Here is a 15,014-nt window from a genome sequence, read left to right as displayed (position 1 = left end):
AAATTCAAACCGGAAAATTCTCACTGGATATGGTTCTCGATTCTAAACGTGTCATATCTAATGATGAATGCAATTAGGAATCCCACCAGTGTTTTAAATAATAAATTAGGCTAATTTTCTAGGCCTGGCATGATGACATAAAAATGCTAAAAAGGAATCTCTCTTTTTTATCCATTACAAAAGACTTATTAATGACTTTTGTTCTTAGGATTTCAAAATTAATAGAATGGTGGAATAGTGATGGAGCCTCCTATGTGCTGAAGATGAGAAGCCTAGAGGTATACCTTTTTTTTTTTAAAATACTTCACGCTGCTCAGATATTTGGTTATTCCATATAAAAGCAGGTGAAGAAATCCTTCTACAAATGCTATAGCAGTTGGTAAATCTCAAAGGATGAAAAATGCCCATAGCCATTTTTAATTACTGAGCACGAAAAAAGGAGAGATGTTGAGCGTAAGTTTTGTAGGCCCTTACAATCTCAGAATGCCAGGATTTTAGTTCTTAAGCTATCATTTGAAGTACAAGGAAACAATGAAAAGAAAATACCTAACAGAAAAAAAAGAAAAGACAAGAAAGAAACAGATGATTAGGCTATGATGATTTGTAATTAAAATACATATTTTGCATTAATCTGCTGCTATTATTTTCCCTGGAAATTAGCTTCCTGACTTTGGCTTTTAAGATACTGCCTGTCAACGTGCAGTAATAGAGTTTCAAGGGTTCTGCTTCAACATATAATTACACTACATTGAAATCCACTGATATTATCATCTTCTATGCTACTTCCAATTAGACTTGTTCAATCGTGAGGGGTCAATCCCCTATACCTTAGCACTCAGTTACATGTTAAAATTCAAGAATTCCCTGGGAAATGAGGTTATATTTAAGTACTTCCCTTGAATCTACAGTATATCTGCAGTCTTCATTAGGGGGGAGAGAGTTTTAAGAAGTCTACGGTTGTAATCACACAGAACACATCACAACGTGGTGAACACAAACTTAGGAAACCTCTTCCACTATATTAAGTTGGATTCTTAAGTACGGATTTGTGATCCCAAGATGCTATTTAGTGATGCATGAAAGCAAGCAAAAGAAAATAATTTATATATTTTCTTAAATGTCACTTTCCCATCTTCTGCCTGTTTTCATGTAAAGAACTATTCTGCTTATTCAGGTAAAGAATTTAATATATTATAAATGCCCACTATAGTTTTAAATACAATTTTCATCATACTTTAAATGTAAAAATTCAATCATACTTTGTCACTCAAGATGAAATCCTGGCCTTATTGAAATCAGGGAAATGCTGTTATTGTGTTCATTAGACTCATGTTTTCAGTTCAGCAATATCTCCTATTAAATCAAATGAAAAAAAAAGTCCCACACCATTGTAAAAGTTCATTTAGGAACAGAGGTTTCCGCTTTAGCAGTTCATTGTCTTCTAGCGGTGAAATTATAAAAATTAGGCTCTGGAATTGTCCTTGATAATTTATTTCCAGTTCTCAAAACAGATTCCTAATGCAGCTATTTTTTTTATTTTATTGTCTTAAGAAAAGACATAAGTGACATTTATAAATCACTTTGTTTTAATTTAATAAAGTGGTGCTTGCTTTACAATCTCTAGTGTTATGCGTTCAAGCATAGTGAATTTCATCTTTTTATTTCTATATTTTTTTATATAGTCTGTTGATAGCATTGAATTACAGGTTCTGTATTTTTAATTAAATAGACATTGCTTTATATCAACAAACAGAAATATTTCGCAAAACATCAAGCAGCATGAAGCAATCAGTGACGTGACTATCTTTCAAAGCAACACTTACAAGAACGAACCCAATAAGACAACTAATTTCTGGTCAATGTAAACTTTAATAATACTTAACAGTGTGGAAGAGAAAATGTAATTTATTTTATCTTTATTAGTAAGGTTCATCAAATTGCAGGGTACACCCATCTGACTGTATAATGATCAGAGCCCATCACCAGGGCTAGATGCAGCCTTGATGTAGATTGGAGAGTTGTGCAGGCAAGTGAGAACTTCCCTGCCACCAGACTAGGAGCAGACACATTCCACCATGTAACGCAAAGGGGTCCACATCCCCCTGAGCTTTGCTATAAACCCACTAGCACAGTCTGTAACAATGCAATTTTGAAAAGCAGGTAAATTTATCTTGTCATGGTACAGAGTCTAACAGCAACATTACTAGCACATAAGAGACAGGATCTGAATAGGAACATGAGATCATAATTTATTTCATGAAAATAAGCTTGCTTATATATTTTGTAAGTCTGAATCACATACTCCTCCTTTTCAAGAAAATGAATCAGTAGGGGAAGACATCCCTTACAGCAGTCAAAAGAACTGTTCAAAAATACTTTATGCTAAATATTAACAGCAATAGTTCATTATATTTCAAATACAATGGAAGATTAGAAACCTTTAAACTGATCCTATATCAAAACAAATCAATGTGCAATCTACAGGAAACATGGACGCTTAATTATTCATAAACCAAAAATACATTTTTTCATTTAGCAAATATTAAAAATATTTAAATCATGGTAAAAGTTAAAACAAAAACAGATGGGAGGTTTTGAAGAAAAATGTAAGGCTCTGGATAGATAGAGAAATTTAGATTTATAGATAGCATAAGATTACAGGACATGTGGTGATGATTCTGTTTTCTGGACTTTTCTTTAATTTTATATTGGTGTTTTGTTTTAAATCAGATCCATCTTGAACTTTCCAGCTGAAGAATTTCCATAACTATTAAAAATAGAAGATATTACTGTAATAGGAACTGTGAACTATTCATCGTGAAACACAACTCCATAATTAAGATAAAAGCTCTGCAATTTACTTTTTTCCAAAGATGTTTTGTGAGGATTAGAATGTGTTTTAGAAGTTGCTATAACTTTTGCCTTAAACAAGACTTTGCACTAAGACTAGACAGCCTATTTCCTATCTTCAGAAAAATCATCTAATCCAGAGATCAATGGATTTAGTGAGACAGACTACGGACAAGAGCCAGGGTGATGATTTTGACACAATAGAATCCATTCACTATTAAAATGAATCCCAATCAATGTTCAGTACTATAATCAAAACAAATGGGAAGAATTTCCCTTTACAAAGGGAGAACCCTTCCCTTTACAAGTGGAGAATTTAAATCCATACCTGAATTAATTTCACCTAAACAACCTTTCAAATTCAGACAGTAAGGAATGACATTAAATGATGCTTTGAGTGCAGATTGCTGACAACACAGTCCTGCTTAAGGTCCTTTTAAAAAGGATAGATTTTAAACAGTATAAATAAAGTTCACCAGGTAAAACTGAGCGTTGTGCCGTACTGAAGTAATTCCAGTGAGCCACTGATTTCCACTGATGCACAGTGAAAACTCAATAAATTAATTAATTCTTTAATGTCACAGTATAAAGATTCTGGATTGCAATATTTGTTGGAAGACTAGAGAACTACATGGGATATCACTCTTAGATGACTGGCCTGTTAACTGCCAATCTAGGTAGAATAGCAGTGTTACCAGGACATGATTTACATTCAGTTATATTAATTTTTTAAAACAGGAAAAAACCTCAGAAGTAGATTCCAAGTGTGCTTAATACATATTTGCACTTGGATGTTGTTGATCATTCCAAGAATAGTTAAAAGTACACCAAAATGATAGGAAGGCATGGGCATCAAAGAAAAATCTTGTAATTAAAAATATATTTAAGTGTATAGTATTGTCAACTAGTGCAATTATGCCTTCTTACAGCTTACCTAAAACTTAACCCTTTTATGATAGCCTTTCTAATATTTTTCAGGGTAAAACTTTGTTGTAAGGTAGACAACCGGCTCCAAGCATTCTTTTTAAAACCTGAGAAAGGGCTCATATCTCCAATTCAGCAAAGTGCTTACGCATGCGATTAAATGCACTAAAGTTACATGCCTGAACTTTAATCCAGAAAATATATTAAGTTGATATTAAGGTAATTAAATACATGTTTTAGGTTTACCATCTGCTTAACAGCATTCTGGAACTGTTGCCTTACTCAAGCCCTCAGCACAATGGTAACTAGGTTTTCCTTTACTATTTTTTAAACTTGTATCTATTTTATAATGCAAATTCATATAAACTGCAATTTAAGATTTTAAAATCTTATTCTAAAAACAGGCCAAGATCCACACAATATTTTTAAAAAACACTGTATATCAAATATTTTTAATATGACATCAAACATTTACTTTCTTCAAAGTATTTAAAACCAATGTGAATTTTCTTTCTGGTAGACTATGCAACAACATCTATAGCGTAGAGCCACACTTTGCACTCCAGCTGTAGCAGTAAAATTACTGAAACTGTAATTCTCTTAATATTTAAATAATATATTAAAATTTAATTTTCAGCACCTGGAAGAATCTGTTTGTGTGCCAGCAAATGAGGTAGTTGGGCCTGGAGCTCCTATACATATGGGACTCAAAAACAACCTAACACAAATAATTACTAAGCTAGAGCAGCTGTACTCACCACACTAGTCATTTAAAAAAATCAGGTCAAAGTTGCTTCAATTCTTATTTCATTTTCAAGGATTTCTGCAATAAATTCTATAGCCTTCATCTTTTTGTTTTTCTACATGTTTATACTATTTTTTATTGTTAACAATTATACTGGGGACATCAGATGGCTTTAGCTTTCCAGATATTTCAAGGGGATGAAATAGATCTGGGTTTTATGGGAGATTATAAAAATATGCAATGTTTATTTTCCAGTAAATCTTTCAAATTTTTAATAAGACTATGAACAGATACTGTAATACAGAAATACATTTACTGATATCACATACATGCATATACATGTGGTCCTACAGTACAATTCACCACAGTATATATATTATCTTTAAAAAAATATATATCTAGCTCATGAACAAAAGAAGATGAGTTGTATTGTAGGCTTTCACTTATTTTTATGTTGGCAGTTTTCAGATAGAAAATAAGTATTTCTTTTAAAAGCACTTTCCAAATTATGTGCTTTCAGACACGCTTTGTTTTCCACTGCTTTCAAGAAGTTGCTTTCCAGCAACCACTACAAACTTTATGAACATTTGTGAAGAAAAGTCTATGTGCTATTTTTTTTTATCTCACATCTTTTCGGAATTTATTTAGAAGAATAATGTAATCTGAGATCGCATTTTTCACCACTTACATAGAACTCACAATGCTTAAGCTGAATATGAAAATTTTAAAAATTGTTAAAAAAAATCAGATAGGGTTCATTTTTTATTCATAGTTTTTAAATAGTCTAACCTACAATCCTATACATAAAAATAAAAAGGCTCATAATGAAAAACATATATTTTATAATGACATACATAGAAATAAAACACATTAAACTTTGGGGGGAGAGAACCAAGCATTTATACACTATTACCTTCAATCACTTGAATGCAAGTCATTCATACCACCACTACTGCTAACAAGGCATCCAATTTACTAAACAATGAATATTGAAATTACGTTTAAAAGGTACAAATGACTGTCCAAAGAATGACATTGAAAAATATTAAGTAACAGCTCTACCTCAAGATAAGCCTCACAATTAAAGAGTTTTAATGAAGAGAGCCTTCAAAGGCTAAATCAGGAGGCATTGATTAGATTGCCTCTAACTTTGTGTTTTGACACCTTCGTCTTTCATGGCATTATATTGTCTCTGTGCATCTTACAAAGGAAGCATTTTACTAAGCCCACACATGAACAGGAGACAGCAGTGCTTATAAAAGAGACTGTCAAGGGTGTGAGCCAAAATGGGTCTCATTTGGATTTCAAGTGAAGAAAACTCCTAATGCATTTCATTACAATGTATGCGAACCTCTGAAAAGAACGATGGATTGGGATTCTCATCCCTATTAATTTATTGAAATGGATTCAGTTTTTTTCTTGTATATCAAGAGAGACCATGTGTTTCAAGCAAGGTAACAATATTATAGTACCAAATAACCAAATATGCTATGGTGCAGTAAACCCTTCTGTGAGATAAAGAGGATGCAATTTTCTTGATAATTGGGATTTGAGTTCAGAAATAAATCCTCCAATAGCTTGGCAACAAATAAATATTCTTTGTTACTATCAGGCTTAAAGATATGATCAGGAAGCTATGCAACATAGGGATTGATTCAGTCTTTGTTACCACAGCAGGTTTTTACCATTTGAAATCCTATGCCCCTCCACCACTGTCATTCAAATATTGACTTTTTATTTCATTGAGGAATTGTGCCTATGATGTAATTAGGATAACACCTATATAAGTAATATTTTATTAAAAGATAGCAGAACAGGATGGAGAAAAAGTAGAAACATTTCAAAAAACTGTAATACATTTCAGATTTACTTAGCTCCTGAAAGATGCCATGGCTTCCATATCATCAATTATCTTATTCCTAGTAAAAAAAAGTTTATATAAATACTTATTTGTCTTTTTCTCCCTTCAACTTTGATAATAAAACCTATAATCTGATATTCAAAAACTGTAAATCCTGATTTAACACAAAGGAGAGGATACAAATTCCTTATCTATGTTAAATAATTTTACTAATATAACAGTATCAAAAATAAGACATATGTTCTCATTGTTTTTAACACCATTAACCTTTAGAAATGATTGATTGTGCTACACCAATAACATTCAGTGAGTTCAAAGCTCATCTATATTTTATGGAAATCTTACAACTTGCTAGTTAAATTAAAGGTTAAATATACATAAAGTCTTAGAACACAACACAAAAGCATTCCTTATGTATGTTACTCATAAGCACAGTACACAAACACACACATATATAAATTATCCCCATTTAAAACCCTCAGACCAACTCCTCTCCCAGTCGTAATGCAAGGAATTCGAAGATGGAGTTAAACAATATGGTGTCTGTGGAGTATTATGCAACTGTGCCCTGCCTATTAAGTTAAGAACTCAAATGACCTCACAATTATAAAAGACAAATGTCAAGGAAATCATAATTAGAGATAAAGGCGCATTTGCTCCCATACATCAGTTGTCAACAAGCATTTTACTTCAAGTTAGAGAAAAGTCCAGATCCTATTTAACATTTCTAATAACACTTATGCATATACATATATGTGTAACTATATCATGAATCTAGATGTATAACATGGGGAAGCAGAAAGGGATGTAGGCATACATATACACATTCAGTGTAAATTCAATTAACATTTTGAACACCTTCAACATTTGAATAAACAGAATATACACATAAATATATGTTGCATGTGTATGTATGTGGCATATATATACCCGAGGAACAGAGAGATTAACAAGAATCATACAAAACAAATTCAAATCCAAACTTAGCAATAAAGATTGCAAATTTCGAGGTACAACACATACACACACAGACAAACATTTATTTTATTTTATTTTTTAAGAAGAATCATAATTGAATTAGAATGATGCATGTTCCATGTTTTATCTTGACAGCTTCCGTATACTCAAGCAGAGCCCATTAAACACAAACATACAGCAGGTTACTTGTTGAATAATGTATTTCAAGTACTTAAAATTACTAGGGATTTGACTAAGATCTGCACATGAATATGTATTTTGGACTTAATTTTCTGCACTGGCATTTCTTCAGCTGAATATACTTTAAATTCTACAATGAACTCAGTTAATATTAGGCTTTTCCAGGACATAACAAAGGTAATAACACTATCTTTATAATATAAACTTTATGACATTATGAATAAAACTGACAAGTGTAAAATTTGATCCATAAACTAAGTGATATACTTATGTTAATTTACCTTTTAAAAGATATTATGTGTTGCTCAGTTTTTTTGACAGGGCTTCCATTCATACTGAAGACATGTTGAAAAACACTATATTTTCTCTCAATAAGGAAAATCGCTTTATCCACTATCATTCTCATTCTGTCTCAATAAAAAATCAATCATCAAATGCTTGTTTCCAAGTTCTGCTTGTTAAACTGCCAATTTATGCATACTGTTCAACTCAGCTCAAATTCTTTCAAGACTACTTGTTATGCTTTTTAATGTTTTCTATAGCATTCAACTTTTAAAGGAGCAAGGAGAAAATAAAACTTTTTATATATGCATTATAATAATTTTACATTTAGAAGTTTGTGATCTGATGAAGTTCAAAACCTTTATTTTCAATGAAAAAACAAAACAATCTTTTATGTGGTTTTCAAAGTAATAAAGGTCTGATTGATCCCACTGACTAAGGCAATTGCATCGGTTGTCTAAATGGTAGTAACGTCAATGTCAGATATGTGGTTATCTTTTCACCGTGGCCTGTTCTCGAAAGTAAAAATCAAATGTTTGAAGGACATTTCACTGACCTGTTATGGCCTCTGCAACTCTCAAACACAATACTACTATTCCTCATATAAGTGCCACATTTTTGATAAAAAAATGCTTCATCAATGATGCCTTTGMGACATCTGGCGGTCCCTATTATATATAAACTTCATATTTGTTTCTTTGTTGGGTACTTTTAGTTTTTGTTGAGTACTTTTAGAATATTATTTTTATTTCATGTATTTATTTATTTATTTATTTCCAAACCTACCAGTATGTAAAACTTTAGTCCAAAAGGCTTTGATACCCCCTAGCGGGGGGACAAAAGCAATCTAGTCTGCAAAAACACAACATGGTCTTCCATGAATCCATATGGAGCAAAAGGTCACAAATCTTGAGATGCAGTGACATCATGACAATAAGACACTTTTGAGACAGAAGCTGGCTCATTTTGAATATAAAAAGGACACTGAATAAATGCTCCCACACATCTAAAACTACAGAGAAAAATAAGCATGCAGAGACCTTGATACAGATGCTTAATGCAGGAGACTTAAAGCATACCTTTAGTTTTCACAATTAAAAGATGCCACTGAGAACTTGACAAGTCTGCTCCAAAAGATCTAAAAGCTTTATTTTTATGTTATTATCGGATGCTGAGAAAATGTCATTAAAGAAAAAAATACTCAGTTCACAGAGCACACACTCCCTATAACTTCCCAGCTCTTTTAAAATTAAATCAGTTATACCAAAGCTTGTTTTACATTTCAGTCTTATTATTTATCATTTTAATAAACTATGAGAACAGTATTTTAAGCAAAAGAAAAATGATCCTCAAGTCATCATCCCTTTTTCCCTTATTCCAGAATACAGAAGGAAAAACTCATTTAAATTCTTTTATTACATTAGCCACAGGAATATTTGATATCATCTTTGTGAAACCATGACTTTGCCAATTCCTAAACCAGCAGGAGAAACTAATATGTTGTTTAAGCTCCATTTTTCACTTGTTCTAATAATTGGAGTTTCAAAACAATAGCTGATACACTGACCAAAAGAGTAAATGTTTACTATTAAATGTTTTCATATTAAAAAAAAAAATTCAACAAAATATTTACTTCAGATGAAAACAAAGCACTTCAGGATATATTCCTTAAGATATAGGGAATCACTTCTTTAAATACTACTTTATAGATCAAAAGACTATTGTACCTTCAAATTAACTAGTAGGTCCCCATAAAAACTATTATTCAAATTTTAATAACAATTACTGTAGCCTGTATTTTTACTATACTGATACAGACAGGCTACGGACTATGTGCTGTGGGGCAGAACAACAGTTGTCTGTAGACCACAGACAGAGAACCACTAGACAAACAGTCAAAAAACACCACTGCTAATTCTTACAAGATGTCTCTTTCTCAGGCCCCAGAACTGCAAACACGCAATCTAGTTTAACATGTTGAATTCAAGTTATTGTATTGAATTCACAGAGACAACTCAGTAGATTAAGTATGTGAATAAGCTGTTTCAGGATTATGTTTTAGTATGGAATAAAAAGATTAATCACTCATTAATCCCCATGTAGGAAAACTCTGCATATCACAGCAAGGACAGATTAAAGTGAGAAAACTAAATTTGACAAAGTTAACAAAACACAGTAGAAAAAGTGTTGAAAAGGCCATCACAAAATGAAAGAGTTCTCTCCTAAACACTGTAAATGAGACTGTTATAAAAAGAAGAAAAATACATTTAGGAACAGTATGGACTGTAGGGTGAGCAATGTAAAATTCAGGAGTGGTATAAAAATAGAAAAGAAAAACAAAACAGCCATCTGTCCATATTCTACAAACATCTATACACGCAGGGGAAGAAAAAAGGGAGATCCCAAACCAAATATACAGCCTTGACATAAAAGGTATTACAGAATCATAATGGAATAGTTCACTGATGGGCGAGCAAATTCCCATCTAAAAACTACATAAAATGGACAGACATCAAAAAGGTGAACATATAGTATGATAAGACTAACAAATTTCACAAACTGAAAATCATTCTTGTTAAATCTCTATGGATAGACACTCAAAACTTCAAGAATACACATGCTTCTAGAATTAGCCTACCAAATCCAGATTTACAAAGAAGGATAATGAATACACAAAAGAGACAGTCCAAGGAGATAAAGTGTAACAAGACAGTTATTAGAAAGATTTTAGGTATTTTCATATAAAATGGTCCAATAACAGAGTGGTAGAAAGTTTGGAAGTACAATGTCTCAACGCTTTCAGGCATTATGTTGTAGAAGAATATGCTGTAGAGCAAATAAAAGGAAAAGCTGTTGTTAATTTAATCTAATTAAATACAAGAAGCTGATACAAAAATTAATAATAGCTGAGAACCAAGCAATGGTGATTGTAGTATAATGCAATTCTACATTCTGCAGGAGGAAAAATGCATCAAGCTCCATTTCAGTAGATGAAGCAGAGTGGGTATCATCAAAAGATTATAGTGTCAGAAGAGTTTAAACTGGAAAACTAAAAAATTAGCAATTCATCAAGGCCAGAGGGAACACACATGAGTTCTGAAGAAGTTTAAGAACAAAATAATTCTTAGAGGTACAAAGAGTAATAAGATTTATTTCTGTTGCTTGAAAACCACTTGCAAAAACAATTAAAATAAATTGATGAAAGAATTAAATGATCATGGTATAATGAGCATAGTTCCTGCAGAAGAAATGCATTCCTCACTGATGTAAGCATTAATAAAATAAGCTGACAACATTTATATTTCTAAAAGCATTAAAGATACTCCTTCACACTGCTGTAAAATAAACTAAAACATGGTCTTGAGAAAATAAAGACCTCATAAGCTGCTAGATTTCTACCAGAAATGTTTACTAATAATGAAGACACTCCGAAAAATTAATCACACAAACCCGTTCTATTACCTCTCCTGGTTGGTAAGACAGGYAATAGGGAAAAGCAGTACCCTTTGCTAGGTGACTATCAGTGACTCTTTTTTGCTCAGAAAGTTAACGACTGAAACTGGTTAATTTGGACCAGTTAGTATCAAACCATTCTGTTCTGAGCATGATGCTGGAGAATGATCTTTGAGCCAAACTTCAATATACTGAAATGTCCTAGATAACCTGGATCTATGACAATTTTGGTTTGAAGGCTCTACAGATAGAGGTTGAAGAACTCTATGATACACATAGAACAAGTGTCCATGAAATTATTACTGTGTCTGTCACATACATTCAACGCAGTTGTTTGAGTCTCTGTCTGCCTGTTTGCAAATGTTGGCAAGAATGAAGAGAACTGTTCTTTATAAATCTTACACGTTACTCTTTGAGAAAGTCTTGAAAGACCTTGAGGAAGACTTGAGTCTTTGAGAGCATGTTTAGTTTTTAAGCGTCTGAGAGCAATTGCAATTGCTCCTTTTCCTGGAGAGGTCTCAAGTCTGGGTTCCCATAAAATGCCATTCTGTTACTGTTATTCTTCAATGCACACATGGAGTTTTTAGAAGGTTATTAGTAGGAAAGGAACATCTGCTGTTGGCACTGATCATGTATCTTTGAAAGACGTATGACATACAATCATGCATCTTTCGCTTGTYTTTGTTTAACATAGGTTAATGCTTCAAATAAGGTTGAGTTGAAATGGGGACTGGACCAAAAAAAATGAGCCTGGCTTTAGCCTGAGTCGTGTATGTACGATTTATTCTGAACAGGGAGTTTCTGCATGTTTGAAACAACATTGGAGGGTTGTGGAAGGAGACAGCTGGAGAACACATTTCAGCTTGTGGCTATAACATAAAACAACCAGAAAATTTTCAGTTGCAGCAAGCATCAGTTCACCTAATGAACAGAGTTTATGCTTATCAGAAGTTCTGGAACCATCATGAATGCCTCTGGTCTCCAGATGAGCTTAAAGTGTTGACTATGATCTCGGTCTGGCCTACTTGAGAACTACCTTTCTGTGAGTTGCAGTCGCTCCAGTATGGCAGAGAAACACCTGAGAAGGATCTCCTTTCTCACAAAAAAAGGAAGCAAATGGCATGATTTTGTCTGTATGGACTCTAATATTCCAGGACTTGTTTCTCCCTTTTGTCAGTAATGGTGTTCAGTAAAGTATTCCTGGACATAATACAAAAGACAGGTCTTACTAAGATCTTTGGAGCAAGACTGAGAGCCTGAATGAGAGAGTTTTCACGAGGCATGACAAAAACAAGTTTTCATAAGGCTACGTTTCTGAATTTCTGTTAAAACAATTGTCTTTCTGTTTCATTAAAGAGTGTTAGAACAACCAGGGCCTTAGCTAGGCATTTTGGGGCCTATCTCCTCTCCTCTGCTTGCTACACATACACTGTATACCTGATTGCAAGAACTCACATCTCTCCCAACAAATCTTTTCCCATTACTAAAGCAAGGTTGGGAGACCTCAGGTTCATAAAGTGATGTTTGGAAATATTTATTACTTACATTCCTGCTATGTTTCTGTGCGTTTTCCATGTCACGCTGTTCATTTTAATTCTCTGTTTACACAGAATTACTGCTAAAATACTGCTACTGTGAGAGCCTACTAAGAAAATAGTGAAGGACAAAAATTGTTAATGGCTCACCTGATCAGTAATTTTGGAGCTAYTTCAAACAAGTGCTCTACTGCCTAGACACCTCAATACCCACATACGTGCACTGAGAGCATGACCAAAAGAGCACCAGCAACTAACACAATTTTCTGGAAATATGCAAAGTTGCACAACACAGCACCATACTTTTTTGATCTATTTTGTGAATATATGGAAATATATAACTGGACTGTAGTTTTTTAATGTTCTTTTTCCTAATATGCTATAAAGTCCTTTAAAAGTATAGTCACTTCTTTCATATATTACTGAAAGTCATAATTCAAATTTAGAACCATCTATTTTACATCAAAGACATTTTGGAGAACTAAATTCTTGTTAAATAAACACACACTTAGAGATAATGCATATCAACTTTTGAATAGTAATATTATTGAAGCCACAGTGGCTTAAATATATTAAAAAAGTATCTCAACACATTACCAGTTCTTACAGACAGAGGAAACATCAGGATAAATAAAGAAAATCTGACAAATTGGACCTCTCCTATATTACATTCTGAAGTTTGCGCACAATTAGCATGCAACTTCATATGCTGAGTAGGAATAAGGGAGAAGATACACTTTGGAAAAAATTTTAAAGCATAATTTAAACCTATATACCTGACAGAAAATAAAGACTTAATATGAAGTACTATTTTTTATCTACATGATATCTCCCTTTAACAGCTCTAAAGAATTAAAGCATAAAATAATGCAACATCATCTTTTGTGGTTTGCTTCTTAAAGACAGTTGTTAATATTATTATACTCATAATTGAGTAGAATTTTTTAACAGAGTATAAAAAGTAGACACATCTCTCTCCATGTATTGATAAGAAGTTGAGACTTTTTTTGTAGAATATTGAAAATACAGAGTTACAATAAAAACACTTCAGGGCAAATTTTGTTAACAAACACCACAGGACTGCATTTCATTCTGTTCTAGTATTTAGTTCACACTAATAGTAGTGTGATACTAATAGTAGTGTGATACTATTAGCTCACACTAATAGTGCACATCCAGTAGTTCATGATAGCACATATCAGTAGTTTATGTATAATCATTAGTAAAAGCAAGCATTTTTTTTTCAAAGAAGACAACCTTTAAAATGATAGTTATTAGGTCACCCTCTAGTTTACTGATACTGATCAGATTTAATAGACTATTCAAATTTATATTCTTAAAAATCTTAATATCTTCAAGAACAAGAGCATGAATTTTTAGAGATTGATTTGGAGCTTGTCTTTACTTAGCAAGCAACATTGTGCAGGGTGACCTTGACATTAAAAGTAAACAATCACCCTCTATCCAGGCTCATTTTGATGTTTAAAATCCAAATATATTCTTATAACAGCTTCTTAAACTCAGTTGCTCCATAAAGGCTATGTTAAACTATTTCAATATATGATGAGAACAGCAAAACCACATTTTTAATAACAAGAGTTTACTACTGTTAAATATAATCTTTATTGGATTGATTTAAATAGAAGTTTTATAGTCTTGGAACTAAAAGACCATGGAAACAAATTCCCTGAATGATCTAGTTACCAAAAGTATTTATGTGTTCCCATTTATAATGARAGACAACACATTAATTACTCTGGTTCTCTGTGAAAAAAAAAATCACTTTGGAAAAAAGTTAGTGCTTTTAAATGGCACCAGCATACAGCAAGTAAAGAGAGTACAAGCCTGTCTGTGTTGAACAGACAGTTTGAATGCAAACATTAAAAGACTCCTTATTTGCAGGTCTATTTATTATTGTAAAGTGAAAATGTAAAGACGGTAAAAGCTATGATGTGCAAATCAGATAAAGTTTAATTCACAATCTTTACTCAGGAGAAGCTTCTCTGATTYGGGATTTACTTGGACAATGATGATTGACTCAGATTTTTAAAAGGAAATAAAAAAAAGGAAAATGTGCACATTCTACTCCTTTCCCATTACCATTTGGAAATGTACTAAAATCAGTTCAATTCCTGAGACACCCACATCTTCTCTCAAACCAAAGAAGATTCCAGGAAAAAAAAAAAATCAGTGCAACAGAATCCCA

The 15,014-nt window shown here is 32.6% G+C and overlaps 1 protein-coding gene across 1 annotated transcript in view; it reads right to left on the bottom strand.

Moving 5' to 3' along the window:
- Nucleotides 1-2,690: 2,690 nt before the first annotated feature.
- The window catches only part of KIAA0825 (KIAA0825 ortholog), a 160,588-nt gene continuing 148,264 nt past the window's right edge, over nucleotides 2,691-15,014 (bottom strand). The window contains exon 24 of the mRNA XM_026072634.1: nucleotides 2,691-2,767. Coding sequence (XP_025928419.1) covers nucleotides 2,722-2,767 — 46 coding nt within the window. The 3' untranslated portion in view covers nucleotides 2,691-2,721. The remainder of the gene's footprint in view (nucleotides 2,768-15,014) is intronic.

This window comes from Apteryx rowi, unplaced genomic scaffold (assembly GCF_003343035.1).
Source record: "Apteryx rowi isolate R43461 unplaced genomic scaffold, aptRow1 scaffold_345, whole genome shotgun sequence".
NCBI classification, from domain to species: Eukaryota; Metazoa; Chordata; class Aves; order Apterygiformes; family Apterygidae; genus Apteryx; species Apteryx rowi.
This window is presented reverse-complemented; position numbering and strand designations above follow the sequence as displayed.